Genomic DNA, 27,999 nt, shown 5'->3' with positions numbered 1-27,999 from the left:
CACGGTCGAGCCCCGGCGGGCGCCCTGCCTGGGCCTCTCTGTCTCTCTCTCTCTCTCTCCCCCTCTGTGGCTCCCGTGAATAAATCCAATAAAATCCTAAAAAAAGAAAAAAAAATTTAAACCGATTATGTGAGCCTTAATGAAAATAGTGTGCAAGCAGGCGGTAGGAGTAGGTGGAAAGGGAAATGGGAACTTGAAAGGTCGCGTGGAGACGGTCTGGAATAGTGGCGGCTTTCTGTTGTTGTTGTTGTTGTTGTTGTTGTTGTTTAGGGCCTGCTCCTCCGGCTGTGGGAGTATATGCATTCGTGTTCACTTGTGGATTCCGTGATTCAGGCAGATGGTACAACCGGTTATGTGTGGCTTTCCAGGGAGGGGCGAAAGATTTGTTCGTTTAAAGGTTTTAATTTAATTTAATTTAATTTAATTTAATTTTATTATTTTATTTTATTTTATTTTATTTTATTTTATCTATCTATCTATCTATCTATCTATCTATCTATTATTTATTTATTTATTTATTTATTTATTTATTTATTTATGAGAAAAGAGAGCAAGAGAGAGCAGGAGCTGGACGGAGAGGCGGAGGGAGAGGGAGAAGGTGACTCCGCAGTGAGCAGGGGTCTGAGGCTGGGCTGGGTCCCAGGACCACACCTCACCCCACCCCACCCCCCAGGGTCACAGCCTGGGCCTGAGGTAGGTCCTCAACCCGCTGGACCATCCAGGCAGCCCTGCATGCCGCTTTTTTTTTTTTTTTTTTTTAAGATTTTATTTATTTATTCAGGAGAGACGCAGAGAGAGAGAGAGGCAGAGACACAGGCAGAGGGAGAAGCAGGCTCCATGCAAGGAGCCCCATGTGGGACTCCATCCGGGACTCCAGGATCACGCCCTGAGCCGAAGGCAGGTGCTAAACCCAGGGATCCCCTCTGCATGCAGCTTTTAAGAGAAAAGCTAGGGATCCCTGGGTGGCGCAGTGGTTTAGAATTGGCGTGAGAGTGTACTTACTAGGCTCTTACCAACTTTCCAGAATTGGGTCTGTAAACCTGAGATCGGCAAACCTAGTCGGCCTAAGCAATGCCCTTGAGTTTTTGTGCCACAAAGGAACAGAATGAGAGGAGAGCAGAAGGGAGACTTCGTAGTGCAAGGGGAATAGGAATGGAAAAGGAGAGAAGAAATGGAACTCATAGAAGGATACTTGTAGTGTTTATTATAAGATTTCCTTGGAAAAATCAGCATATCAAAGATGTCGAATGAGGCAAAAGTATTAGTTATGTGTATATTTAATTTTGTAAGGACTTAAAGGTCAGGTGATCATAGATCTGCTGGTGTCCACACAATTTGCCCTTTTGCTGTTGGATATTGGAGAGGTGACGTATGAGTACGGGACAGGCTCCTTACAGAAGAGAGGGCATATTGTTCATTCATTTTGTTATCCCACAAAAATAATTTAAAAAGGCCAATCATTTTGTAAGCCTTATTCCTTATTTTCTAGTTTAACTCTTTGTTCTTTTCCCTAAACAGAATATTGTGGAGAACAGGCAAATTTAGTTTTCCAAAATAGCCATTGAAGTTCTTATCACTTTTTTTTTTTTTTTTGGTACTTGTTTGAATGTTGAAGTCGTGGTAAATATGGAAAAGATCAGGACCTCAGCTTCAGCTGAGTTTCCATTGCTTTTCCATTTCTATATCTGACGTCTCCAGGGGCACGACATGCACAGAACAAATCCAGGCAAAGCAAATTTGGGCATATTGCCTTTGGCTCTGACTTCCGTGAACTGACCTGATGAGTGGTCTTGAGAGCTTATTTTCCCTAGACTAGAAACAGGCCTAAGGAACCCTGAGCCCTGCTCTAGTTGATCTTCAGATGGGACGAGGTAAAGGCAGCCCCAGGTTCTTTTTACTACATAAGCCTCTTAGAGTGAAAGAGGGAGAACAGAACTAAGAAAATCCAAAATAACAGCAGTTCCAGGGCAAGTAGTTTCACTTTGCTGTCTAGTACACAAAGCTCCACACTGCATTACTGGACTTTGGCTCAAAACCAGCGTCCTCCTTTGGAGGGTGAAGGTGAGGCAAAAATAGGTCAGATCTCGGGTTCTCGTAAGTTTGCCACTGACAGTCACTCATATTAACCTCAGTATCATAGGGTAAATTGCCTCTCATCCTGAGAAAGTTAGCGAACGTGATAGGCTAGACCTGACCTACGGTTGCTCTTGTGAGAGAAGTCTTGTTAACTAGTTAAAGGACAAAGAACATTACTGATCAGATCCTTGTAAAATATATATTGCCAGCTATACGTATTGTAGATAGAGTGATGTCTTATTATTTGTCACTTCATTTCTTAAAAAGTATTAATATTTTTATTAGTGAAACAATAGAGATTATGTTGTATGCAAAGCCACTTTGTAAACGTGAAAAGGAAATCGTACCCCTGCACGGCTGTAGCTATATATCCTGGGCTTGCATTTCCTAGAAACCCAACAGTGAGATAAACTTTTTCTATTTTGCAAATAGATATTTTATATTTAGTTTAAAAATTAATGGGTAGGTACTGTAATCCCTAGACAGTAATAACCACACTGGAGGTCATTTAGTTCCACAAATATTAAATGTGAAACTGTATGCTAAAGGCTGTGAATAAGACGCAGTCCTGCCCATAAGAGTTTTTTAACTTACTGGAGGCAGGAGCTTCATTTCTAATTCTCTGTTGTCTAGTTTCTGATTGTACACTGGTTTTTAAGAAATAGCCCTACCTCTAATAAGGACTCTTTAGTAGTTGTCAGACCTGCCGGACTTCAGATGCCTATGTAGCCACTACACTATTTCTTTGTTTAATAATCTTCTACGTAAAGAAATAGAGTGTTTATGAAACTAATTTTGAAATTGACCATATGGAAAATTGGGAGAGATTAATGGTAAAGGCAGAGACAACACCGCTTAACCACCAGGAATGTTTAAAGTTGGCCTCGGTTGTTGGTGCTCATCGATGCTCCTGAGCGCCTGGGCGTCTGTCTTATTGATAGAGGCAAGTCTGGCAGATTGTACCATTTCATTTCAGAAATGAAAGATTTTTTTTTCCAAAAAAACCACAACAGACTTTTCCCCCCAAAGATTTTATTTATTCATGAGAGACACAGGGAGGGAGAGGCAGAGACACAGGCAGAGGGAGAAGCAGGTGCTCTGTGGGGAGCCTGATGCAGGACTCGATCCCAGGGCCCCTGGGTCACGATCTGAGCTGAAGGCAAACGCTCAACCCCTGAGCCACACGGGCATCCCAAGAGACTGTGTTTTGATAAACTAAGCTCCTAAAACATGGAAGAAATGTCAGTTTGTTAGCCTTGATATTTACTAGTTAGTGCCCTTCCAGTAGGGAGGAAAGGATAAATTGTGGAGTAAAGAGTAAGACCATAAGGAACTTTACAGTAACAGTAAAGTTATGGCGGTTGAGAGCCGCAGCACTTAGGATAGCAAGTTAGGACACCTTTTTTATTGGAAAAATGGCATCAAGGTCATATTCTTGGGTGGTGTTTTCAAAGACAACAAGCACCTCACTATCATTCTTTTTGTTAAACTCTCTACCATGTATCACAGCACATTAGGTCATATTGTATCTAATATGAATTACATTTTAGTCTTTTAGAGGAGATTTAAGGAACATTTTGGTCTCCTTGATACTGGTATTCAAAGTTATCTTATTGAAGAAATTTTGAAACACTGTTCAAAACCAAGTTTCTAAAGTATATCTGTGTAGGGGATTGCTTTGCACTGTGTAATATTTTTAGATACTTACACAGTTGCAAGTGTTCTGCTGAGACACTTTAACAGTGTCTTTGAAGTGTCCTTTGAAGGTGAAACAATTTAAAGTGGAAGAGAGATCATATTGTAATCTTTTTTAGATGACTTGTTCTCCATCTGCTTTTGAGGCCATTTTATAACTCACATAGTAGAGATATTTCTAAAGGTATAAAACAAGCTTGTGGCATTCCGTTTGCCAACCTGATGATTTATTTTCATTAAGCATTCAAGTACCTGTTTGTGTTGAGCACTAATACTAGGCACTAGTGACAGAGGGGTATGGGCCTTAGAGACCTACTCTCAGGAAGCTTCCGTCTGGTGAGAGAGGCAAATGAAAAATAACATTAAAATGATGTGTAAAGTATGTTGAAATGTAATCATATGCTATCTTGGGATGGGATAAGTAAAAGGAATAATTATCTCTGCTTAGGAAATCACTTAAGGAGGAAATTTAGGAATTTAGTTTTTAAAGATGATTAGGTACTTACCAGGTCAGTGAAGAAGGAAAGACATTATATTGGGGATGTCGTAATGTAAAATAGCAAGGTAAATTTGTGGAGTTCTAGTTGTTCGGTGTCGATGTAGACTGGGTAGAGATGTTATGAGAGACTCAAGATATTAATAAGGGCCCAATGAAAATGAACATTGGACTTGATCTTTTTATTAGTAGAAGCTATTGAAAAACAAAACAAAACAAAAACCTTGCTACACCTGGGTGGCTCAGCAGTTGAGCGTCTGCCTTTGGCTCAGGCCATGATCTTGGAGTCCCGGGATCAAGTCCCACATCAGGCTTCCCACAGGGAGCCTGCTTCTCCCTCTACCTGTGTCTCTGCCTCTCTCTCTCTCTCTCTTTCTCTCTGTGTCTCTCATGAATAAATAAAATATTTAGTGTATTCATAAAATAAAATACAGCAGTGGGAGGAATGGGCCATTTAGACACTAATGTGATGTCACAAAAGGTTGAAACCAGGGACAGAAGAATCTATACTATTTGTATAAAATTAAAAAACAAAACAAAACAAAAAACTAATCTAGGGTATTAGAAGTCAGAATAATTATTATTTTTTTGAAGATTTATTTATTTATCAGAGACACACACAGAGGCAGAGACATAGGCAGAGGGAGAAGCAGGCTTCTTTGGGGAGCCTGATGTGGGACTCCATCCCGGGACTCTAGGATTGCACCAGCAGCCAGAGGCAGCCACTCAATTGCTGAGCTACCCAGGCGTCCCAGTCAGGGTAATTATCATTCTTATTTGGAGTTGTGATTGAGAGGACACAATAAACCTTCTGAGCTTCATGGTTTTTTTTTTTTTTTTTTTTGGTTTTTGGTTTTTATCACATTCTATTTCTTAATCTGGGTGTCATTGACTTGAATGTATTTACCTTGTGAAATCCATTGAGCTATAATTTGTGATTTGTATACTCTTCTGAATGTTTTATGTCAACAAAAAATGCTTACATACGGCAAAAACCATTATGGCAGAAATGACATTATCCAGGATGTATATATAAAGTGAGAAGAGTAACAAAATTCTGGGGAGCACAGGAAACCATACACATATTCCTTTTTTTTTTTTAAATTAAAAAAAATCTATTTATATTCATTCTGTGCAGTATTTACTCCCAGGCCATAAGTTTTTGTTTCTTCAGTTTCTCCTGGGATATCTTTTTCTTCTGTGCAACCTCCTCTCCCGGTTTAGGAACAATCTGCTCTTTTTAGTAAGAATCATCTCGATGTGGCAGGGAGAGCTCATGTATGGGTTAATCTGGCCATGAGCCCTGTAAGTCCTACGTCCCATCTTGGGGGCTTTGTTCACCTGGATGTGCTCAATGACCAGAGAATCTACATCTAAACCCTTAAGTTCAGCATTACTCTCTGCATTTTTAAGCATGCCATGCACACATTCCTATTTCTTTCCCCATATTCCTCAGCTTTTTCTATGAAAGCACTGCATAAGGAAGAATAATGCTAAGAATGAAATTTCTATTAGAGAATAAGATTACTTTTGTAACATTTCTGCATAGAGACTGTTTCCAAGGGGACATTGGACTGAATTTATTCTTAGATTTTGCAAAAGTTAAAGAGTTGGAGGAAGAACTCCTACTATCATGAGAAAGACTTACCAGGAGGCCAGAGATGGTGCTAAACACAAAACAGCAACATTTTTGTCAACCATCTGGGTGTATAGGATACCAGTAAATGTACTGTAATACATCATCATCTCTCAGCGATGTACTGAAATGGTATACTTTGTGAATTATTTGGTTTGAGAAAGAGGGAAAAGGAAAGGATTTCCATACCCACTATCTCCTCAGAGTGCCTTTAGAAATGGGAAGTGGTCCCAATTAAACAAAAAAAGTCTATTAACATATATTAGAAAAGCATTCATCTGGACTACTGCATATTTCTCTCTGTTTTCCAGAAATGGCAGGAAATCTTCTGAAGACATCATCTTTGTCTGTAAGGACAAAATTATTACATCAAACAGGATTGTCCCTTTATAATACATCTCATGGCTTCCATGAGGAAGATATAAAAAAAAAACTTCAGCAGTTTCCTGGTGGATCCGTTGACCTTCAGAAGGAAGACAGTGGCATTGGTATTCTTACCCTGAACAACCCAAGTAAAATGAATGCTTTCTCAGGTATAGAGGTCTTTCTTTTGCTAAATAGTGACACTAACTCTAAGCTGCTATCACATTTTTATCTCTACTCTGGTGATGGAATTCTTGAAAGTTGTGGTATTCTTAGAACATACAGAGAACACTCGAAACCATCACTTTAACCGGGAACACTTTTTTTTTAATTTTTTTTATTTATTATTTATGATAGTCACACACAGAGAGAGAGAGAGGCAGAGACACAGGCAGAGGGAGAAGCAGGTTCCATGCACCGGGAGCCCGACGTGGGATTCGATCCAGGGTCTCTAGGATCATGCTCTGGGCCAAAGGCAGGTGCCAAACCACTGCTCCACCCAGGGATCCCCGGGAACACTTTTAAAAACTAATTCTGAATATTTTAATTTTTTAAAATCCGTAAATATGGTTGTTGATAGAAAGGAAACTTTCAAATTAACCTTGATTATTTTTTCCATTGACAGTTACTAACTCCCTAATGACTTCATTTGTTGAGCTGATGTCACTGGGAGACAAAGGGAAGGAGCTTTCAAAAATATTGAAAACTAAAGAGAAAAACTTATAAATGAAAAAAATTACTTAAATTTTTTTTCCCTATGTATTGAAATAAGACTGTCATTTAACCGTGTAATTCCAGTAATCAGTGAAAACACTGTCCTTGCCTATGTGTTGCTCCTTCCCTGACACTTGGATTTGCTGCTTAGCAAATAGAAGGAGCATGTAAAAATTTCACATTTAAGGGACCCAAAACTCTAGGACAGTGGTCATTTGTAATTTTGTGCCAAAGTGCAAATTTGAATTATACTACTATGACATCATGCAAGAGCTAATGAGTAACACTGCTGAGTATCTAGCACTCCTACATATTTCAGGGTGATTTTAGCAATTTCTGTTTGTCAGTGATGTAACTCACTGGTGGTTGATGATACTATGTAAGAGCAAATGACTAGCATTTGCTGACTACCCAGTCAGGATGACTTTGGCGATGTTTGAATGCTCGGAGTGTCCATTATGCACCTCATGGGGATAAATCATGTTTTATAATACTTGAAATACTGTGCTCAAAAATGTCTCAATAAATTTTCATACCCATATACATAATTGGTAGACTGTAAACTTTGTAAATTATTAGTGGTGGATCTTTAAAACACAAGATGACTTTTCTTTCCTCTCAGCATAGTTCAGAGATGTCTCTTTTAGTGTTATCCAATAGAAGTATAATGCAAACGCAAATGTGAGCCACATATGTAAATAAAAATTTTTAGTAGCCATGTTTTTAAAAAGTAAAAAAAAAAAAAAAGTAGAAGGAAATAGGTGGAATTAATTTTAGCATACTTATTAATCCAGTATATTCAAAAATATTTCAACATGTGACTCATATGAAAAATTATTTATAATGTGTTTTCCTTTTATCATACCAAGTCTTTGAAATCTGGTATTTTACACTTAATTGCACAGCTCAGTTTGGACTAGGCACGTTTCTGGTGCTCAAAAGCTAGATGAGGATCATGGCTACTTTACTGGACAGTACATCTCCATACCTTTAATTGGTTCAGAGAATAATAGCAAATTATTTTAATTATTTTTTAAAGATTTTATTTATTCATGAGTGACACAGAGAGAAGAGAAGCAGAGAGGGAGAAGCAGGCTCCCTGTGGGGAGCCCAGTGTGGGACTTGATCCTGGGACTACAGGATCATGACCTGTGCCAAAGGCAGATCCTTAACCACTGAGTCACTCAGACATCCCAAAAACAAATTTTAATATTAGTTCAGGATAAGTAACATTAGAAAAGTAAGACTGTTCTAGAGAATTAGACTAGATTAATTGTATTAAATTACTACTGAATAGCTACAAAGAATTTATATTAGTAAGGATTATTATTCAAATGGAAACCAATATTCATTTCATGGCTAATATTTAAAATGAATATGAGCAGAGGTGCTTTGATTTGGTCTAGGAGAAGATAAGTGAGCCACATCGCACAACCCCAATACCCTGGTTTGAAAATTACCCAGCCTAGGCACTCCTTTAAGTTTCCTTTCAACTCTATTTTTTTCTTTTCTTTTTTTTTTTTTTAAGATTTTATTTATTTATTCATGAGAGACACACACAGAGAGAGAGAGGGACACAGAGAGAGAAGCAGGCTCCCTGTGGGGAGCCCGATGTAGGACTCGATCCCCAGACCCCGGGATCACGCCCTGGGCTGAAAGCAGGCTCTCAACTGCTAAGCCACCCAGGGATCCCCTTCTTTCCAACTCTTAACCCTTAATTTACAAAGTCAAAAAGATGAATTCAAGATTAACTTCTAGTATAGATGTATCATACTCAAAACCAGCATTACTTTTTTTTAGAAGCTTAAATCTTAGGGATGACTGAAAGTCCATATTTACTTATATAGATTTATTCTTACTCTAATGAGTGGGTGTTTTTTTTTTTTTTCCGTAAAAAGCTACTAGACTATAAATCTTTTGAGAACAAGAACTATATTTCTGAAACACCTAGGACATCTTTGGATAGGGCTACAATCTTAATTAGGTCATAATTTGCAATTAGAAAGGATAGCTGCATTAGATACTTATGAATCAATAACATTTAACAGCATCATTGTGAAACCACTTCATTATTGGCTACTTCAGAAAACAGCAAAGAGAATTCATAGTTCTTGACATCATGGGGTTTATATTCCAGAGTAGTGTCCCTAATTTAATGGGGACTATATTATAGGTTTTGGAACCTTGTAATACAGAATCTTTGCCAGTTTTAATCCTCTTTATATTGGCTTGTAAATCAATTTCTTAAGCAGAGGCAAGAGTAAGCTTAATCATTAATAGCATTATGAACTTTATGCACCTGTGTGATCACTGGAGATAATTTATTGGCAGCCTTTTATAGTATGCCTTGGGTTAGAGCATAGTTTGTCAACTGTGGAACAAGATGATATGTACTATCCCTTTCCTGAACTAACATCCTGTTATAATAGTTTTCATGTGAATAGCATAGGAATCTTACCTTTGTTTTGTGTACCATATACCCGATAGATTATGAGATCTCTGTCTTCTGGGGCAATACTGTATTTGAGTTAGGAATACTGGCATAATTCTTGTTAGGAGCTTGTTGATTTTATAATCCTTGTTGAGCTTGTTGACTGCAACAGTGTGTACTACTGTGAAGTCAGGTCTATATTTGACTTTTACCTTAAGAAATATATATATTTTTTTACCACCATGTGTTTTATTCATTCTAATTTTCCTATTTCTAGGACGTGTATCATATATTCTCATTTTCTATCTAACCATGTATTTGTGTGATTTATTAATTAAGACAGAGAAAGGGAGAGAGATTACTAACGTATTGTAAACTTCTAAAGGAGGGACTGTCAAATACACCTCTTTTGTATATATCCCATGATACCAACACAAAAGACATTTGATAAATATTCAGTTAATATTGTAAAACGTAGGATCTAAGAGTCCTATTTGACAGTTGATGGTTTCTAAATTATTTCTCTTTTTCTAATATCTTACTGCTTTGATTCCCCCTCTTCTCTCTGGCAGGTGTTATGATGCTACAACTTCTGGAAAAAGTGATTGAATTGGAAAATTGGACAGAGGGGAAAGGTCTCATTGTTCGTGGGGCAAAAAATACTTTCTCCTCAGGATCCGATCTGAATGCTGTGAAAGCACTAGCGACTCCAGAGGCAAGTATTGTATGAAATATGCACTAGATACCACATATTTATCAGATATCTATGGCTAAGATATTTATATTTTACATATAGTTATTATGATAGTTGCTCTTTAAGACAAGAGATTTCCAAAGATCAGAGGTTTTGGTTTTCTTCTTAAATTCAAGTCGTAAGTAGTGTGACATAGTGGGAATGGGGGAAGGGAAGGAAGGACAAGATTAGCAATCACTAAAGCCCATTAAAACCAAGAGTTTTAAGTCTTTTTTTTTTTTTTTTTAAGAGTTTTAAGTCTTTTAAGTGGAAGACTCTTAGCATCTCATGACGAGGAATTTTATATGAGGTACATATATAAAGTACCCAGCAAAGCTTTGGCACATGGTAGGCTTCAACAGATGATAACAATTAAAATATTCGTGTCTGAATTACCCTGATAGAAAAGGTATCCTAATCATCTTCCACTATTAGTTATCTTCCATTATCCTCCAAGGAACCTGGGCTATATCCTCCAAGGAATCTAGGCCGCCAAGGAAGCCTACTTAGGCTAGGCTTCCACCTGTATCCCCTAGGCAAAAAAAAAAAAAAAAAAGAAGGAAGGGAAATATATAAGTAGTCATTGCCATTTAATTATAAGTGTGAGCTGTATGTAGGTAATAATGTTTTAATAGTATTCCACAACTCATACGGCTCTTTGTAGTATATGATCTATATTTACATCACATTGTTAGGCAAGAGCTCTCGTTTGATAGACTTAGATTGAATGCTGATTTCAACACCTGGGTAAATGGACAAATCACTTAGTCTTTTTCAGTCTTATTTTCCTAATCTAGAAATGAAAATTCCGTATTTCACATAGCTATTAGAGGATTCAAGATAATGTATATAGTGTGCCTGCTAGGATAGTGCCTGAAAAAGGTAGCTATTATTTTTATATCAAAGATCTCAATATTGATAAATGTTATTATCTTTGAGATGGTCTATTATTTGTAGCACCACTAGGCTTAAATTTGCTGTGTGTTCAAATGATTAGAGCACTAAGCTGTAGATTCAAATATATGGATTCTTGCCCTGGGTCATCTAATCATTAGCTATATGGCCTGCAATTTATTTGATTATAACTTTTCATCTCTGGAATGATTGAAATCCTAGGCACTTTGTTCATAAAAGACACTGGATACATAAAATGCAATAATAGATTATTTTGGGTCTGATGTAAGTTGGGTAGGAAAAGATCCCTGAAAAGGTGAAAGATTATTTTCCTTCTAGTTAAAACGTGTTTCTCTGTCTCTTTAGATCATATGGTCAGGATTTTTTATTTTTGCATACATGTAAAAGCTGAAAGTAGAATCATCCTAATTTCTATATGCCTGAGAAAAAAGAACTATGAATATTTATAAAACCAAGATTTAAAATGGCCTCAGCACTGTCCCAATTTTCCCAACATCATTTTTTTTTTTAAGATTTTTATTTATTTATTCATGAGAGACACAGAGAGAGATAAGAGGCAGAGACACAGGCAAAGGGAGAAGCAGGCTCCATGCAGGGAGCCTGATGTAGGACTTGATCCCTGGACCCTGGGATCACGCCTGGGCTGAAGGCAGATGATCCACTGCTGACTGTGTTCTGTAGTTTTTAGAGTACAGATCCTTTACCTCTGGTTAGGTTTATTCCTGGGTAGCTTATAGTTTTTGTTACAGTTGTAAATGGGATTGATTCCTTAATTTCTCTTTCTTCTGTCTCATTGTTAGTGTATAGATATGCAACTGATTTCTGTGCATTGATTTTGTATCCTGCCATGTTGCTGAATTCCTGTATGAGTTCTAGGAATCTTGGGGTGGAGTCTTCTGGGTTTTCTACATAAAGTATCGTCATCTGTGAAGAGTGAGAGTTTGATTTCTTCTTTGTCAGTTTGAATGCCTTTTATATCTTTTTATTGTCCGATTGCTGAAGCTAGGACTTCTAGTACTGTGTTGAACTTTAGTGGTGAGAGTGGGTATCCCTGTTATGTTCCTGATCTTAGGGGAAAAGCTCTCAGTTTTTCCCCATTGAGAATGGTTTCACTCATATGTGGAACATGAGAAGCACAGAGATCATAGGGGAAGGGAGGGAAAACTAAAAGGGAAGTCATCAGAGAGGGGGAGACAAACCATGAGAGATTCTCAACTATGGGAAACAAAGTGAGGGTTGCTGGAGGGGAGGTAGGTCAGGAGATGGGGTAATTAGATGATGGGCATTAAGGAGGGCACGGGCTGTAATGAGCACTGAGTGTTATATGCAACTGATGAATTATTGAACTCTACATCTGAAACTAATGGGTGTTCTGTATGTTGGCTAATTGAATTTAAATAAAAAAATATAAAATGGCCTCAGGACTTTTGAGGCTCACACATCTGTATGAGTTGCACCTGCACATATAAATGCATCTGCCCTTCACAGCTGAGACAGTCTGAGAACTCTTTTAATATTCCGTTGTGAACAGCCCTTCTCTAAGTGAAGCTCTTCTCTAATATACTTACTCTTTGTTGTTGCAGATGTATCACTAGTGTTTATTTATGTGGTAAATTTGCTTTTCTGAGGATGATGAGAAAACTAGAATAGATGATGATTTTAGTAATTGGATACAGTCCCTTCTGATTATAACAAGATACTTGAAAATGATTAATAAATGACTTTTTTAAAAGAGATAATTATGTTGATGTTTTTGCCACTGTATTGTTTCAAAAATATTAGTGAAAATTACCAAATTTAAATAGAAGTAGACTAATACAGTGAAACCCTCATGTACTCATAATAGCATTAATAGCCATCAACATTTTATTATATTTATTTATCAGTTTCCTTTTTAAAAAATGTAGCTGGTATCTTAAGTTGATTTCATTTTGGTGTTTTTTGTTTAATGAGTAGAAAACGAGCTCCAGCTGTCCCTATTAGGCAGTTAATCCTTGGTTGAAAAGGTTGAGGCAGGGAGATAGATTAACATAACACACACATTAGCCTGAAAAGTTATGGGACAAAGAAAATAATAAAATATGAAAAAATCTACCGTTAAGTACTAGCCCAATTATGAGTTGGATTTGACACCACCGGGTGTTCTGTAGACTATCAGAAGACGTTTTTTAAGAGGGCAGAAATCAGCCATATCCAATTATAACCTTTAAGATATGGGGAAATAAACCTACTTATTCTGCAGTGAATGGGCATAAGGCCCCGCGGAAAAGTCTGGCATTTTAGAAACCTTTATACTCTTAATCTAGCTTGAAGGCAATAATTTTCCTTTGCTCCCTGACCTTTCTTAGTGCTTTTCTGCCAATCTGTTGTCCATTATTTTTCTCTTGCTTAAATTCCTGCAGTGACCTCAAAGTTCTCATCTGACTTTTTTGCTTTTGTTACTACTTTTGTACAGTTTCATTTTAGCATCATTAATTTAGAGACCAATTATTCTAATCGTCTCTAAACCATCCCATGTACTCTGAGGCAATTAATAAATCCATACCACAAGAATTTAGGGGAAAAAGAGAGGCTCATTTATGGTTCTTGGAAGATACTTTTACAGGCTGGCATTTTTCTACTCGGGATAAATGTGACTTGGAGTAAATACGACATTAATAGTTGCTTTTGACACTTGGTCTGAGCAGTGTGCTTCCCATAGTTGTTATACAAATAAGAGCTCCTGGAGTAGGTTTGGGCCTCAGGGTATCATTTATCTAGGATATAAGTATCACTGGGTGCAGCAGCTCTTAAAACTTTTTTTTTTTTGTTACTTTCCAGCTTCTAGCCTTCATTCATCAGAGCAAGTTTAGCTTCTCATTGGTTCATTTTTCTCAGTTTATACTCTCACAAGCTGACGTTTGTCTCTCATTGGTTTATTTTCTTCCTACAGCCCAGGAAAGGGCCTGAGTATGTTGCCATTTTTGGCCCAATGGTATTGGGGGACATATGTAATCTTTTTTCTCCCTAGGTCATGTTGGCTAGTACAGTGTGATCTCTACTTTATGATATATTTAAAGCGGAAGCATACTCATTATTTGATTGCCAATGCTGTTACTAATGTTAATAATAGCAGTGCTAGATAACATTTCCTGTTCTCCTACTATGTATCAGGCACTATCTAAGTTTTTTACATGTCAGATTTATTTGGTCATTACTGAATGATTAAATATCCCCTAATGAGATAGCTGGTACTATTCTAGGTGAGGAGACTGAAACACAGAGAGGTTAGGTATCACGTCCAAAGCCAAAACAGCTAGGAAGGAGCCCAGATTCAACCTAGGCATGTTAGCTCTACAGTCTGTGTTGTTAACCATTGTTCTATACTGCCTTGAAACATTTTTAGTGTGACTTATCTTTTGAATGAGAATTATGGCAGTTTACAGTATAATACCTGCTTCACTTTCATTTCTACCAATTCTAGATGCTTCTGTTAGAATTTTAAGTACTCTAGTAGATCTAGTATAATGGAAAATAGGGCTCTTAAAATTAATTTATTGATATAATTTAACAGGCTTTATTCCACAGAGTTTTGTTTTTAAAGATTTTATTTATTTTATTTTATTTATTTATTTATTTTTTGTTATTCAAAATTTATTTTTTTTATATAAATTAATTTTTATTGGTGTTCAATTTACCAACATACAGAATAACACCCAGTGCTCATCCCGTCAAGTGTCCCCCTCAGTGCCCGTCACCCATTCACCCCCACCCCCCGCCCTCCTCCCCCTCCACCACCCCTAGTTCATTTCCCAGAGTTAGAAGTCTTTATGTTCTGTCTCCCTTTCTGATATTTCTCACACATTTCTTCTCCCTTCCCTTATATTCCCTTTCACTATTATTCATATTCCCCAAATGAATGAGAACATACACTGTTTGTCCTTCTCCGGTTACTGTGGCCAAGTTCAAAAAGGGTGTTGCCTGAGTTCTCCTCTGGGATTTTGATGGAATCTTGTCTCACATTTAGATCTTTCATCTATTTTGAGTTTATCTTTGTGTATGGTGCAAGAGAGTGGTCCAGTTTCATTCTTCTGCATGTGGATGTCCAATTTTCCCAGCACCATTTATTGAAGAGACTGTCTTTCTTCCAGTGGATCGTCTTTCCTCCTTTATCATATATTAGTTGACCATAAAGTTCAGGGTCCACTTCTGGGTTCTCTGTTCTGTTCCATTGATCTATATGTCTGTTTTTGTGCCAGTACCACACTGTCTTGATGAACACAGCTTTGTAGTACAACCTGAAATCTGGCATTGTGATGCCCCCAGATATGGTTTTCTTTTTTAAAATTCCCCTGGCTGTTCGGGGTCTTTTCTGATTCCACACAAATCTTAAAATAACTTGTTCTAAGTCTCTGAAGAAAGTCCATGGTATTTTGATAGGGATTGCATTATACGTGTAAATTGCCCTGGGTAAATTTGACATTTTCACAATATTAATTCTGCCAATCCATGAGCGTGGACTATTTTTCCATCTCTTTGTGTCTTCCTCAATTTCTTTCAGAAGTGTTCTATAGTTTTTAGGATATATTTTGAGAACCATTTGAATGGTAAATGGTTCTCCAACCTTTTATTTTCAGGTTGTAGGTGTCTTTCTGTCTAAAATGAGTCTCTTGTAGACAGCAAATAGATGGGTCCTGTTTTTTTATCCAGTCTGAAACCCTGCGCCTTTTGATGGGGTCATTAAGCCCATTCACGTTCAGAGTTACTATTGACAGATATGAGTTTAGTGTCATCATGATATCTATTTAGTCCTTGTTTTTGTGGATTATTCCACTGAACTTCTTCTTAAAGGGGAATTTTAAGAGTCCCCCTTAAAATTTCTTGCAGAGCTGGTTTGGAGGTCACATATTCTTTCAGTTCCTGCCTGTCTTGGAAGCTCTTTATCTCTCCTTCCATTTTGAATGAGAGCCTTGCTGGATAAAGTATTCTTGGTTGCATGTTCTTCTCATTTAGGACCCTGAATATATCCTGCCAGCCCTTTCTGGCCTGCCACGTCTCTGTGGAGAGGTCTGCTGTTACCCTAATATTCCTCCCCATGAAAGTCAGGGACTTCTTGTCTCTTGCTGCTTTAAGGATCTTCTCTTTATCTTTGGAATTTGCAAGCTTCACTATTAGATGTCGAGGTGTTGAACGGTTTTTATTGATTTTAGGGGGGGATCTCTCTATTTCCTGGATCTGAATGCCTGTTTCCCTTCCCAGATTGGGAAAGTTTTCAGCTAGGATTTGTTCAAATACATATTCTGGCCCTCTGTCCCTTTCGGCGCCCTCGGGAACCCCAATTAAACGTAGGTTTTTCTTCCTTAGAGTGTCATTTATTTCCCTTAATCTGTCTTCATGGTTCTTTAATTGTTTATCTCTTTTTTCCTCAGTTTCCCTCTTTGCCATTAACTTGTCTTCTATGTCACTCACTCGTTCTTCCACCTCGTTAACCCTCGTCGTTAGGACTTCTAGTTTGGATTGCATCTCATTCAATTGATTTTTGATTTCTGCCTGATTGGATCTAAATTCTGCAGTCATGAAGTCTCGTGAGGCCTTAATGCTTTTTTCTAGAGCCACCAGTAGCTGTATAATGGTGCTTCTGAATTGGCTTTCTGACATTGAAGTGTAATCCAGATTTTGTAACTCTGTGGGAAAGAGGGCTGTTTCTGATTCTTTCTTTTGAAGTGAGGTTTTCCTTCTAGTCATTTTGCTCAGTGCAGAGTGGCCAAAAACAAGTTGTATTGGAACACGGGGGAGTATCACTGGTCCGTCCAGCTGGTCTTCTGGGGGAGGGGCCTGCTGTGCTGATTTTCAGGTGTTAGCACTTGGGGGAGCTGCTCTGCCCCTGCCTGCTGCCGGGCTCAGCGGGGGTTGTTTACCCCGTGGGGCCCCAGGAGGAACAGCCGCAGTTGCTATGGCAACTCTGGAAGCCTGGATTCAGCCTTCGCAGGAACTACGGGGCTCGGGGCTCTCGGCTCTCCGTCTGCAGGGCCTGGAGGCTCCGGGGCGGGGCCGCTGATCTGCTCAGCTCGGGGCAGGAGCGTCCTCGCTGTCCTGGGCCCTCCCGGCCTCTGCCTGTCCCGGGGGAGGCCGGATCCTGGGCTGTGTCCCGGCGCCCTGTGCTCCGGGGCCTGCGCTGTTGGATTCGCGCTCCCGCCCCGCAGCCCCCTCCCTGGAGCCGCTCCCGAGCCCCTCCGAGCTGCTCCGGTCGTCCCGCCGTGCGCGCTGCAGCCCTTAGGGAGCTCGGCGCACTCTCCTGCGCTCGCAGGTGTCTGTTAGTGTCCCCGGGAGCCCGAGGGCATCCCCGCCCTCCTGGGTCCTGCTCCAACTCCCTGCGAGGCCCCTTTCCGCCGCCGGGAAGGTTGGTGCAGCTCCTGCTTCTCCGGGGCGGGGCTCTCCTGTCCTGGGGACACTCGCCCCGGCCTCAGCCCGGCTCCTCGCGGGGCCCCTCCCCCTCGGAGGCCTTTTGTTCCTTTATTTCTTTTTCCCCGTCTTCCTACCTTGATAGAAGCGCGGACTCTTCTCACTGTAGCATTCCAGCTGGTCTCTCTTTACATCTCAGGCCGAATTCGTAGATTTTCAGGATGGTTTCAAGGTTATCTAGGTAATTTGGTGGGGACAGGCGATTTGGGGACCCTGCTCTTCCGCCATCTTGCCCCTCCTCTGGATTTTATTTATTTTAGAGAGAGCGCGCGCGTGCATGAGCAGGGGGAGGGGCATAAGGAGAGGAGTGAGAATCTCAAGGAGACTCTGCTGAGCAAGGGGCCTGATGTGGGGCTCTATATCATGACCTGTGAGACTATGATCTGAGTCAAGATGACAGGTTGGCCGCTCAACTGACTGAGACACCGAGGTGCTGCCCGTATTGCATAGATTGTAATGGAATACAAATCAGTCTAGTTTTAAACCTTTTAGCTCTTTGTACTTGTGTTAATTTTCTCATGTGTTTATAATATAGAATGACCTTTGTTATAAAGGCTTCCAGTTAGGAAATTTATATTTAATTTATGTTGGTTTTTACCTTTCATTGACAACATTTGTTTTAGAATAACATAGTTCTCCATCTAAAATTCATCTGATTCAGTTAACTTCAAAAGCATATGTTATATGTAAAACATTGTATTAACTTCTGAGGAAAAAAAGGGCATTTTTGTCAGCCTCAAAAGGCTAATTATGTGGGCCTAGCAAATGCCATCTTCCCTTCTCCTCTATAAAGCCTTCCCAACTACCCTACCCCAATTGAAATGAATCGCTTCTTATTCAGCACTCTTCTCAGTTTGTTCAAGCATTTCCTAAAATACTTTATATGATATTATGTACCTTGATGCATGTTGCATTTATTTCTTATAAGATTTTTGAGGACTAGGAACTGGGACCACATTCCACTTATGTTCCCTAGTCCCTATCTTGTATAGATAATGTGTCAAATAATGGATACAAATGCAATGCGTACAAAACAATCTATGAGTACTATAGCTAAGTTACAAAAATAAAAATACCACAGGAACACAGGTGAGAAAACTAATCTTGATGGAAAAATTATTTGAACTGGGCATTCCTTGAAATCGGTAGAGACAAGAATAGGCTATTCCAAATAATGGGAATGGTTTGAGCAAAGATAGAAGACCAACAGTAAAGTATAAAGTGTTAAAGGAATGGCAAATAGTTTGTTATGGCTGAAGTTAGGATACTGGGATGAGGGGTATGGTAGTCAATAAAGTTAGTAAAATTATTTTGGAATCAGGTGAGATCAATTCCTCCCAAGGAATTTAGACTTTGTTCTCTTTGCGATATGAAGTCACCATTCTGTAGGAAGGTTTATCAGGCATCAGGATACAAGCTATATTACAGAGGAAAAGGAAATTAAATACAGAGAGACTAGTTAGGAAACAAGACTGTCTAATAATCTAAGTATGAGTAACACCAGTCTGAGCTAGTGTAGCAGCAGTGCAAATAGAGAAAGAAGGAATTTATATTATAATATTTCAAAGGACATATTTGGTAACTGATTGTGGGTAAACTATGAATTGGAAGAATCAAAGATAATAACAAAATTCTGAGCCTTATTGATCAGAAGACCTTTTCAAGTCAGAACTCACATTTATGTGATCCCTTTATACAGTAGTATCCTATTGTTTATGTGATCTTTTATAGATTTTCATTTTTCCAACCATCTTTTGAGTCAGAGCAGTAGGTATTTTTTATTCCTCATTCCTTCCTTACGGATGAGCAAACAACATTCAGTTAAGACTTGCTCGAGTTCATGTTATTATTAAGCGGTAGCACTAGGATTGAAACTCAGCTCTTTCCACTCCCAGTTGGTTTTGCCATGCTGAATTTGAAATCTTGGCAGAATGTTAAATTCCTAGAGGTTTTGGGAGTCTGCATGAAAACAAGAGTTGAAGCAATGGGGATGGATGAGATTTCCAAGGAAGAAATTGTAGACAAAGAAAAGAAAGAGAATCATGGATTGGATTTTGAGGAATGCATGCATTTACATGCATTACATTACCTGTGTAGCTGAATAAGAAGAGACAATGAAGAAAACTTGAAGGGAACAATCAAAGAAACAGGAAGAGGATCAAGAGTAGAAAAAGTATTCCTAGAAATCATCAGAGGATTTTAAAATACAGAAACTGGTCAAAGTAAGATACCTGTGTTATGGAGACAGGAAGACAAGGATAAGGAAAAGCCATTTAACAAATAGAAGATTATTAGAAACCTTTGAGGGAAGTCTTTTGAGAGAAGACTGTATAGAATTAAACTAAATTGAAGGAAATATGTGACTTAAAAAAGAAGAGGCAATGAGTTTAGACTACAGTTGACGCCTGGACGATGCAGGCGTTAGGGCCCTCGACCCCTGTGTAGTTGAAAATCTTTATATAACTTTTAACTCCTCAGTAACTTAACTTCTTATAGTTTACTGTTGAGTGGAAGCCTTACTGATAACAGTTGATTAACACATATTTTGTATGTTATATGTATTATATACTGTATTCTTACCATAAAGAAAACTATAGAAAGAATGTTTTTAAGAAACCATAAGGAAGAAAATACATATTCACAGTCCTGTGCTCTAAGAAATCCACATGTAAGTGGACCCATGCCATTCAAACCTGTGTTGTTCAAGGGTTAACTGTACTTTTAAGAAATTTTTTTTTTATATGTTTAGATTTTTAAGGGGATGAGAATTTGGGCTAATAGGTGGGTGCATCGTATGCCTCTTTCTCCCAAAGTACCCTGAGTAGAACTTCACACTTTTTTGGGGTGTGTGATTGGACTCTTAGGCCTAAGTCTTTGCTAATATCTCATGTAGAGCTAAGCTCAAAGAGCTCTAAGAGGCCAGCAAAATCAAATACTGCATCATTTGCGTTTCTGACAGCATTAAAGAGTTTTAAGTGAAAAACCTTTTAAAAAGATTGGCTATATTTTTGGCTTCATTGCTTTCTAAATCCTGAAAAAAATAAAAAAATTTCTTATATATTTACATTATACCTTTGTGTTTATTTATGCTTATTCTTTAAAGGATGGAATGACCTTATGTATGTTCATGCAAAACACCTTAACAAGACTTATGAGGTAATGTACCTTTCTTTTAAAAATACTATTTCTTAAAAAACAAAAACAGTTCTTTATTGTTCTGTGTTTTGGACCAGTTAAAAAATACCTGATTTTCAAATTACATTTATTTTAATGATGAAGTATTAATCTGTGCTATTAAGGACAGTCATTTAATTAAATGTTAGTGAAGAATGCACAGGTATACAAAATAAGAGAAGGGATAATAAGAATTTTAAGATATAGCACACATTTCATAAAGAGCTTATACTACTAGCTTTATTTAGGTATAGACATGAAAAAATTATATAGTGCTTTTAGATCAGAATAAAGACACTGGTCAAGAGATGGCACATAAAGTTTATCTCATATTCAAAATTAGTAGAGTGCAGAGTGAAGTGGTCTATATCTAAGGGAGAGAAAAAGAACTATGGATTGGTGAAGGCCTGTACAAATTTAAGTTTCTGAGGAAAATGGATTCAATTTGCATCTAGATGATGGAGAAAAGGGAGAAAATTCTTCTTGGCCTGTCACTGTGCATTTCTGGTTACAAACTTTGACATGTTTTGGCTAATTAGCTTTCTACTTCAGTATTCCAAATTAAAATAATTTAAAAATTATAAAAACTAAGGATTCATATTATTTAGCATACCTACTAGTTGACATCACATTTTTTTGTTGCTCTTCATATGTGAGATCCTAGAAAGAATAATGGAATCAAAGCATTATTCTGAAATACTTTTTTGCATTGTTTAGTTCCTCTTCACCTTTCTTTCCCTGTTACACTTGACATTTTCTTAGTTAAATCATAAAAGATTTAAAAAATCCTTTTAGTTTGGAAACAGAATTTATTAATAAATTTTCTATTACTTTAGAAATAGAAATTTTAGAATTTTTTTTTTTTTAAGATTTTATTTATTCATGAGAGACACAGAGAGGCAGAGACATAGGCAGAGGGAGAAGCAGGCTCCATGCAGGGAGCCCGATGTGGGACTTGATCCCGGGACTCCTGGATCTTGCCCTGAGCCAAAAGCAGACGCTCAACCATTGAGTCACCCAGGTGTCCCTAGACATGCAGTTTTGCACTTGGTTAGAACCTACAACCTACAAAATATTCCATACTTTCAAAGTATTTTGGATTTAAGTTGTAATACATACTCCTCCAAAGTGGGTCTTTGCAAGGACAGGAAAGGTGAAGAAATTTATTTTTACCACAGGCCCATTCATTTATATAGAATTAGTTTATCAATCATTTCAATAGGTAATAAAAAAGACTTTTGATAGGAATCTTTATAATGACACAGTTTTGGAGCTTAGTCTTCTCTACCACATTTCATCCCTTTGGATATAGCTTTAATTTTGCCATCTAACTTGACATCAATAAAAATAGAGTAGGTAAGATCACATTGAATTATTCCTGATTTCCAGTTGCTGAAAAGTTATAGGAGGTGTATACTATGTTAAAAACATTTATTTATTTGGAAGAAAGTTACAATATATAGTTAAAAAATATAGTTAGTAACATATAAAAATATATGTAAGACATATATATCAAATATAGTATTTATAATATATACTTGGTATATTTTATATTTATTACTTACATATAAAAATATAGTTCATAGTTTAAAACTAGATTCAGGGAGGTAGTTTGATAAACTGACACAGCGTTTAGTATGAATCATTATATCTTAAGAATTATACTATTTTATTCCTCATGATGCGCACACTCAGGGTTCCACCCTCCTTGGAAGTGTGTTTGTCATTATAAACATAGTTCAATAATTTTGTTTCTACTGCATCTCAAGTTTTTTTTAAAGTAATATTTGTAAATTAAAATTGAAATGAAAAGTAGTTCCATTTTTTCTTCATTAAACAGACTCCCTTTAATAAGTGTTGCACTGATTCAAGGTCGGGCATTAGGTGGAGGAGCAGAGGTTACTACAGCATGTGATTTCAGGTAAGATGAAAATTGCTTTACTCCCTCCACAAATAAAATCAAGAAACTCAAACTTGTTTTTTGTGCAAATATAAATGTTATTTATATTCTTAAACAGGATGATCAGTTCGTGAGCATTTTCATTTTCTTCTTGTCAGTTTATTAAAGTAGATAATTTTATTCAATCTAGTATAGTTCTATCATTACTTTGTTACTGTGCATTTTTAAAAAGTTAATAAGGGAAAATGATTTTGAACAAGTTAAACCCAAGTTAGCAAAATTCCTGGAGAAGGAAGTCAAGGAAATATATGAAACTTTAAGATTCAAAAGAACTATACAGAGAAAAAAAAGAGAGAGAGAATGAAGAAAGAGGCACTGCTGTAATTGTCCTCCTACCAATAAATGTAGGCTCTCTGAGGTCCATTTCTTATCTTTACTGTGATTGGTAGTACTACTGTGGAGCTTTTGGGTGGATTAGGGGAGAAAATTAGAGAAAATTAGAGAGAAATAGAGAGCATGAGTGAGAGTAGGAACAGAAGGAGAGGAAAAACAGAAAATCCCAAGTAGACTCTGTGCTGAGCTCAGACTTACACACTTCAGCCTCTCTAATACAGAAGGTAGTATATATCACATAATTGGAGATAAAATCACAAAATAGTAAAGAGTCTGAGCACTGGAGTTAAGATACATTTAGGTTCAATCCCAATTTGCCATTTTATCTACAGTCAATCCTTGAATAACCCTACTTTGTGCAGGTCCACTTATACTTAGATTTTTCTTAATAAATACAGAACATTATTGTAAATGTATTTTCTCTTCCTATGGTTTTCTTTTCTTTTTTTTCAAGATTTTAAAAATTTATTTTAGAGAGAGCTAGAGAGCATGAGTGGGGGTAGGGGCAGAAGGAGAGGGAACAAGAGAATCCCAAGTAGACTCCATGCTGAACTCAGAGCCCGAAGCAGGGCTTGATGCCAGGACCTAGAGTCAGACCTGGGCTGAGGTCAAGAGTCAGATGCTTAATTGACTGAGCCACCCAGGCCCCTCTTCCTTATGGTTTTCTTAATAACATTTTTTTTTCCTCTGGCTTACTTTATTGTAAGAATACAGTAGATAATACATATAACATACAAAATATATGTTAATCAACTGTTTATGTTATCAGTAAGGGTTTCGGTCAACAGTAGGCTATTAGTGGTTAAGTTTTGGGAGAGTCAAAAGTTCTATACAGATTTTTGACTGCATGGGAGTGGGTAAGTGCCCCCAAACCCCACATTGTTCAAGGGTCAACTGTATTTGACTATCTATCTGTCTGTTTGTCTATCTATCTATCTATCTACTATCTATCTATCTATTCTGTATTTAACTTTATTTATTTTTTTAAAGAGTTTTTTTTTTAAATTTTTATTTATTTATGATAGTCATACAGAGAGAGAGAGAGAGAGAGAGAGAGGCAGAGACACAGGCAGAGGGAGAAGCAGGCTCCATGCACTGGGAGCCCGACGTGGGATTCGATCCCGGGTCTCCAGGATCGCGCCCTGGGCCAAAGGCAGGCGCCAAACCGCTGCGCCACCCAGAGATCCCCCTGTATTTAACTTTAAATAAGTATTTTATCTGAGTCTCATTTCTTCATAAAATAAAAATAATCTCTGCTAAATGCTTATAGATTTAAATGATTTAATGAATATGTAGATGTTTGGCATAGCACTTAACCTAGGTACACACTGATATACACATGATATTGATTACCTTACTACTCTCATACTTCTACATAAATGCCAGTATGGTAATATTTCAGCATAGTTTTAAACTTATTATTTATTTGTTTTATGTTTTAGAGAGAGAGCACACAATTGGGGAGGGCAGAGGGAGAGGGAGAGAGAGAACCACAGGAGGCTTCATGCCCAGCAAGGAGCCTGACTCAGGGCTCAATCTCATGACCCTGAGATCATGATCTGAGCCAAAACCAAGAGTTGTATGTTAAACCAACTGAGTCACCCAGGTGCCCTGGCATGATTTTAAACTTATTAATTCTCCTTTCACTGGGGATGATTTTCAACCTTAAGGCTAATCTTGGCCTCGCTGCTCTTTTCCTATTCCTTATTGATCCTGGAAGGATCACTTAGGAGGAGACTTTCCATGTTTAAATTTTTGACTCTCCCTTTGAGACTTAAAGCAAAAGCTGTTCCTCTCTGGCATGTAGGGCAGTAGGCTAGAAGAAAAAAGATGGTGACTAATTCAGCTTTTTCATTCCCTTTCAACTCTGTTTCTTTGATGCACAAATTTTCATGTTTTTCTTTTTTTTTTTTAAGATTTTATTTATTCATGAAAGACACACACAGAGAGAGAGAGGCAGAGACACAGGCAGAGGGAGAAGCAGGCTCCATGCAGGGAACCTGATGCGGGACTGGATCCCAGGACCCCTCCCAGGATCATGCCCTGGGCCGAATGCAGGCGCTAAATCGCTGAGCCACCCAGGGATTCCCCTAAAAGCCCCCTTTTCAAATCCTGTCTGACTCCTATAGGATTATAATACAGTCCCCTCGTTGCGACCATCCAACTCTAAACAATATGTTTAGGGTTTAGGGTTTTACTTAAAAGTGTATAAGTGCTGCATTTAGCATCATGAGTGTCACTCGTCTGCTTCTAGATTGCCAGGAATACAATGAGGCCTACATCCTGCCAGTGTTGAAGAGGCAGGAAGCAGGGGCGTCTTGCATGGAAGCCCCAAGGGTGCAGCAGCCCTTACACAGGAAGTGAGGAAATGTCTTTCTTGACTGCAGAGAGGGGGATGATGAGATGACAGCGGCTGAGGAGCCCCTGACTGTTGACAGCATCTGTGGGCAGCCTGCTTTCTGTCCTCCCAGTTTTATTTTTAATTACTCAATGCCAGTTTATTTGGGTTAAAAAATTGTTGTTTGGGAAACAGAAGCAAACCCACTGTGTCCTGAAGTACGAAATGCAAACCAAACCACTGGTATGTGACATCCATTGAATTTGGAGACCTGGGGCGTCTCCTCCGCCAGCTCTTCTGTACCCCCACCGTTTACCCAGATCCCCTGGATGTTGATTCCAGAGTTCAGATGCTCATCGGGAACTCTTGGTCAAGGGCGACCTGGATTGAGATATGTTTGTATTTTAGGGTTAGAGTTAGAAAGAGGGAAAGAACAAAAGAGAGGAGAGAGATTTATGGACTGCATTCACTGTATGATCCAAAGGAACCCTAATTATTCAAAAAGGCCTTCCTCAAAGTTGTGTATTTCTCTGTTAGCCTAAAAAGCTTGTTTTTTAAGCTATGATGATATAAAGAGGGGGACATTTGAGAGCAGAAAGCACATAGGAGCTCTTTATTTATATGAAATTCCACATTTTAGATGTTAGGCCCATGTCTTTTTTGTGACATTTTAGTCTTAAGATGTCTGAGATGACTATAAAGCAATTTGGGTTCTCATTGTATCACACACAGACCACTGCAGCTGCTTCCAAGACAAAATGGGAACCTGTGTTACCATGATACAGGTTAAGAATGGGAACATTGTCAGCACTCCTGAAATCTCCTACAAGCCCCTCCTAAGTCACAGCCCCCTTATTTCCATCTAAGGGAAACTACTACCCTAAATTCTATGATAATTAATTTCTTTTATTATGAAAGTACTTGTTTCCTTATTTCCTAAGAAAATAAAATTAACTGGGGCACCTGGGGGACTCAGTCAGGTAAGCGTCTGCCTTTTCAGCTCAGGTCATGATTCCGGCCGGGGTCCTGGTATTGACCCCTCATCGGGCTCCCTGCTCAGCAGGGACTCTGTTTCTCCCTCTGCTTGTCAGTCTGCCTGCTTCTGTGCTCTCTCTCTCTCTCTGTCAAATAAATAAATTAAATCTTAAAAAAAAATCTGAAAAAGTCTTTTAAAAAAAGGAAATTAACTATTCTATAACTGATATGTTCTGTTTTTCTTTTTGAACTCTATAAATGGCATCACATAGTACTAGAAATAGTATGAGGAAAGATTCACCACGTTTATGTATACAAAGTATTCTTTTTCTTTATTATGATTTATGACTCAGGTTCCAATTTATCAGTTGAAATATATCACTTTGTATTCACATAAGTAGATATATTAAAATAGTTTTAGTGTATAAGACAGTTTATGAAGATCTTAGCCTCTTTGTACTCTGACCTAGGGAGGAATCTTGAACACAGCAGAAAGCACTCCTTTCTGTGACAGTGCCCTCTGCCGTCGTCACTGCAGGTTGCATTACGATACTACATTGAATTCTGTGAAGAGGAACTGGTCGTTGGCAAGTCTACTTGGTACCTACAGACCCCTATATTAAACTGCATTCAGTTGAGTCAGTTTTCATATAAAATGTTCTTAGAGAAAATGGCATTTTAAAAACTTTTTTTTTTAAAGATTTTATTTATTCATGAGAGACACAGAGAGAGAGAGAGGGAGAGAGAGAGAGAGAGAGGCAGGCAGAGACACAGGCAGAGGGAGAAGCAGGCTCCATGCCAGGAGCCTAACATGGGACTCGATCCCAGGTCTCCAGGATCAGGCTCCAGGCCAAAGATGGCGCTAAACCACTGAGCCACTGGGGCTGCCCTTTTAAAAACATTTTTAAAAGCAAAACACTAACTTATCAAGTAAAAAATTGATATTCCTTAGTGCTCAGAATCTAGTCATTCAAACATTATGTTTCCCTTTTAGTGACAAAATTGATATGAGGAAACAAAAAGCTAGAACTGTGATAATTTGCTTCTAATTTTTAACCCTAATTAAAATATTTAGAATGGAATAAAAATTAAGAAATAAAAATACTTATTTGAGTTTTAGTTTTCTACTGCAGCCATAACAAATTACCACAAATTTAGTGGCTTAAAACAACATAATTTCTCTCACCAGTGTATAGTCTGAAGTCTGGCTAGGCTCAACTGGTTTCTCTAAACCTGGTCACAAAAGGCCAAAATCAGTATGTTGGCAGCACTGGGTTCTGGAGACTCAGGGAGAAACCAGGGCCAGGCTCATCCTGATTCCACCCCGCAGATTTCAGTTCTCTGCACGTGTAGGACAGGTCCCTGTTCTCCATGAGGACTATCAGCTGCGAACCATTCTCTGCACCTAGGGGATGTCTGCATTCCTTCTCGCGTTTTCCATGTGGCCCCCTATGGCAGTGGGGAGTTGAGTTTCTCTCATACTTTGAGTTTTTTTCATTCACCTTTCTGCTGCATCTCTGTAACTCCAGCTGGAGAAAGTTCTGTGCTTTTTAGAACTCATGTGGGTAAATAGGGCTTACTCAGATAACCTCCCTTTTTTAGTGTATTGTAATCCTAAAATTCCATCTGCAGAGCCTCTTTGCTTATGCGAAGTGCAGGTGTAGGGGTTCTGGGGACTAGGGCACGGCCATCTTCGTGGGAGCATTCTGCCTATGACAT

General features: G+C 38.3%; 1 protein-coding gene and 1 long non-coding RNA gene across 5 annotated transcripts in view; both read left to right on the top strand.

Annotated features, from left to right (window-relative positions):
• ECHDC1 (ethylmalonyl-CoA decarboxylase 1) overlaps positions 1-27,999 on the top strand; it is a 56,505-nt gene that overhangs the window by 10,419 nt on the left and 18,087 nt on the right. For 3 of the 4 annotated variants that reach the window (XM_055310880.1, XM_055310883.1, XM_055310882.1), the window contains exons 2-5: positions 6,215-6,436; positions 9,984-10,126; positions 20,604-20,656; positions 22,515-22,595. In XM_055310880.1, the coding sequence (XP_055166855.1) occupies positions 6,215-6,436; positions 9,984-10,126; positions 20,604-20,656; positions 22,515-22,595 (499 nt within the window). The remainder of the gene's footprint in view (positions 1-6,214; positions 6,437-9,983; positions 10,127-20,603; positions 20,657-22,514; positions 22,596-27,999) is intronic. The other variant, XM_055310881.1, reaches the window with a different exon arrangement.
• Positions 6-5,075, top strand: LOC129500439 (uncharacterized). Its single transcript, XR_008662547.1, has 3 exons — positions 6-397; positions 548-693; positions 782-5,075. It is a non-coding gene; the product is annotated as an uncharacterized LOC129500439 (long non-coding RNA).

This window comes from Nyctereutes procyonoides, unplaced genomic scaffold, assembly GCF_905146905.1.
Source record: "Nyctereutes procyonoides isolate TBG_1078 unplaced genomic scaffold, NYPRO_anot_genome, whole genome shotgun sequence".
Lineage (NCBI taxonomy): Eukaryota > Metazoa > Chordata > Mammalia > Carnivora > Canidae > Nyctereutes > Nyctereutes procyonoides.
The sequence above is the reverse complement of the archived record's forward strand: the minus strand, read 5'-3'. Positions and strand labels throughout refer to the sequence as shown.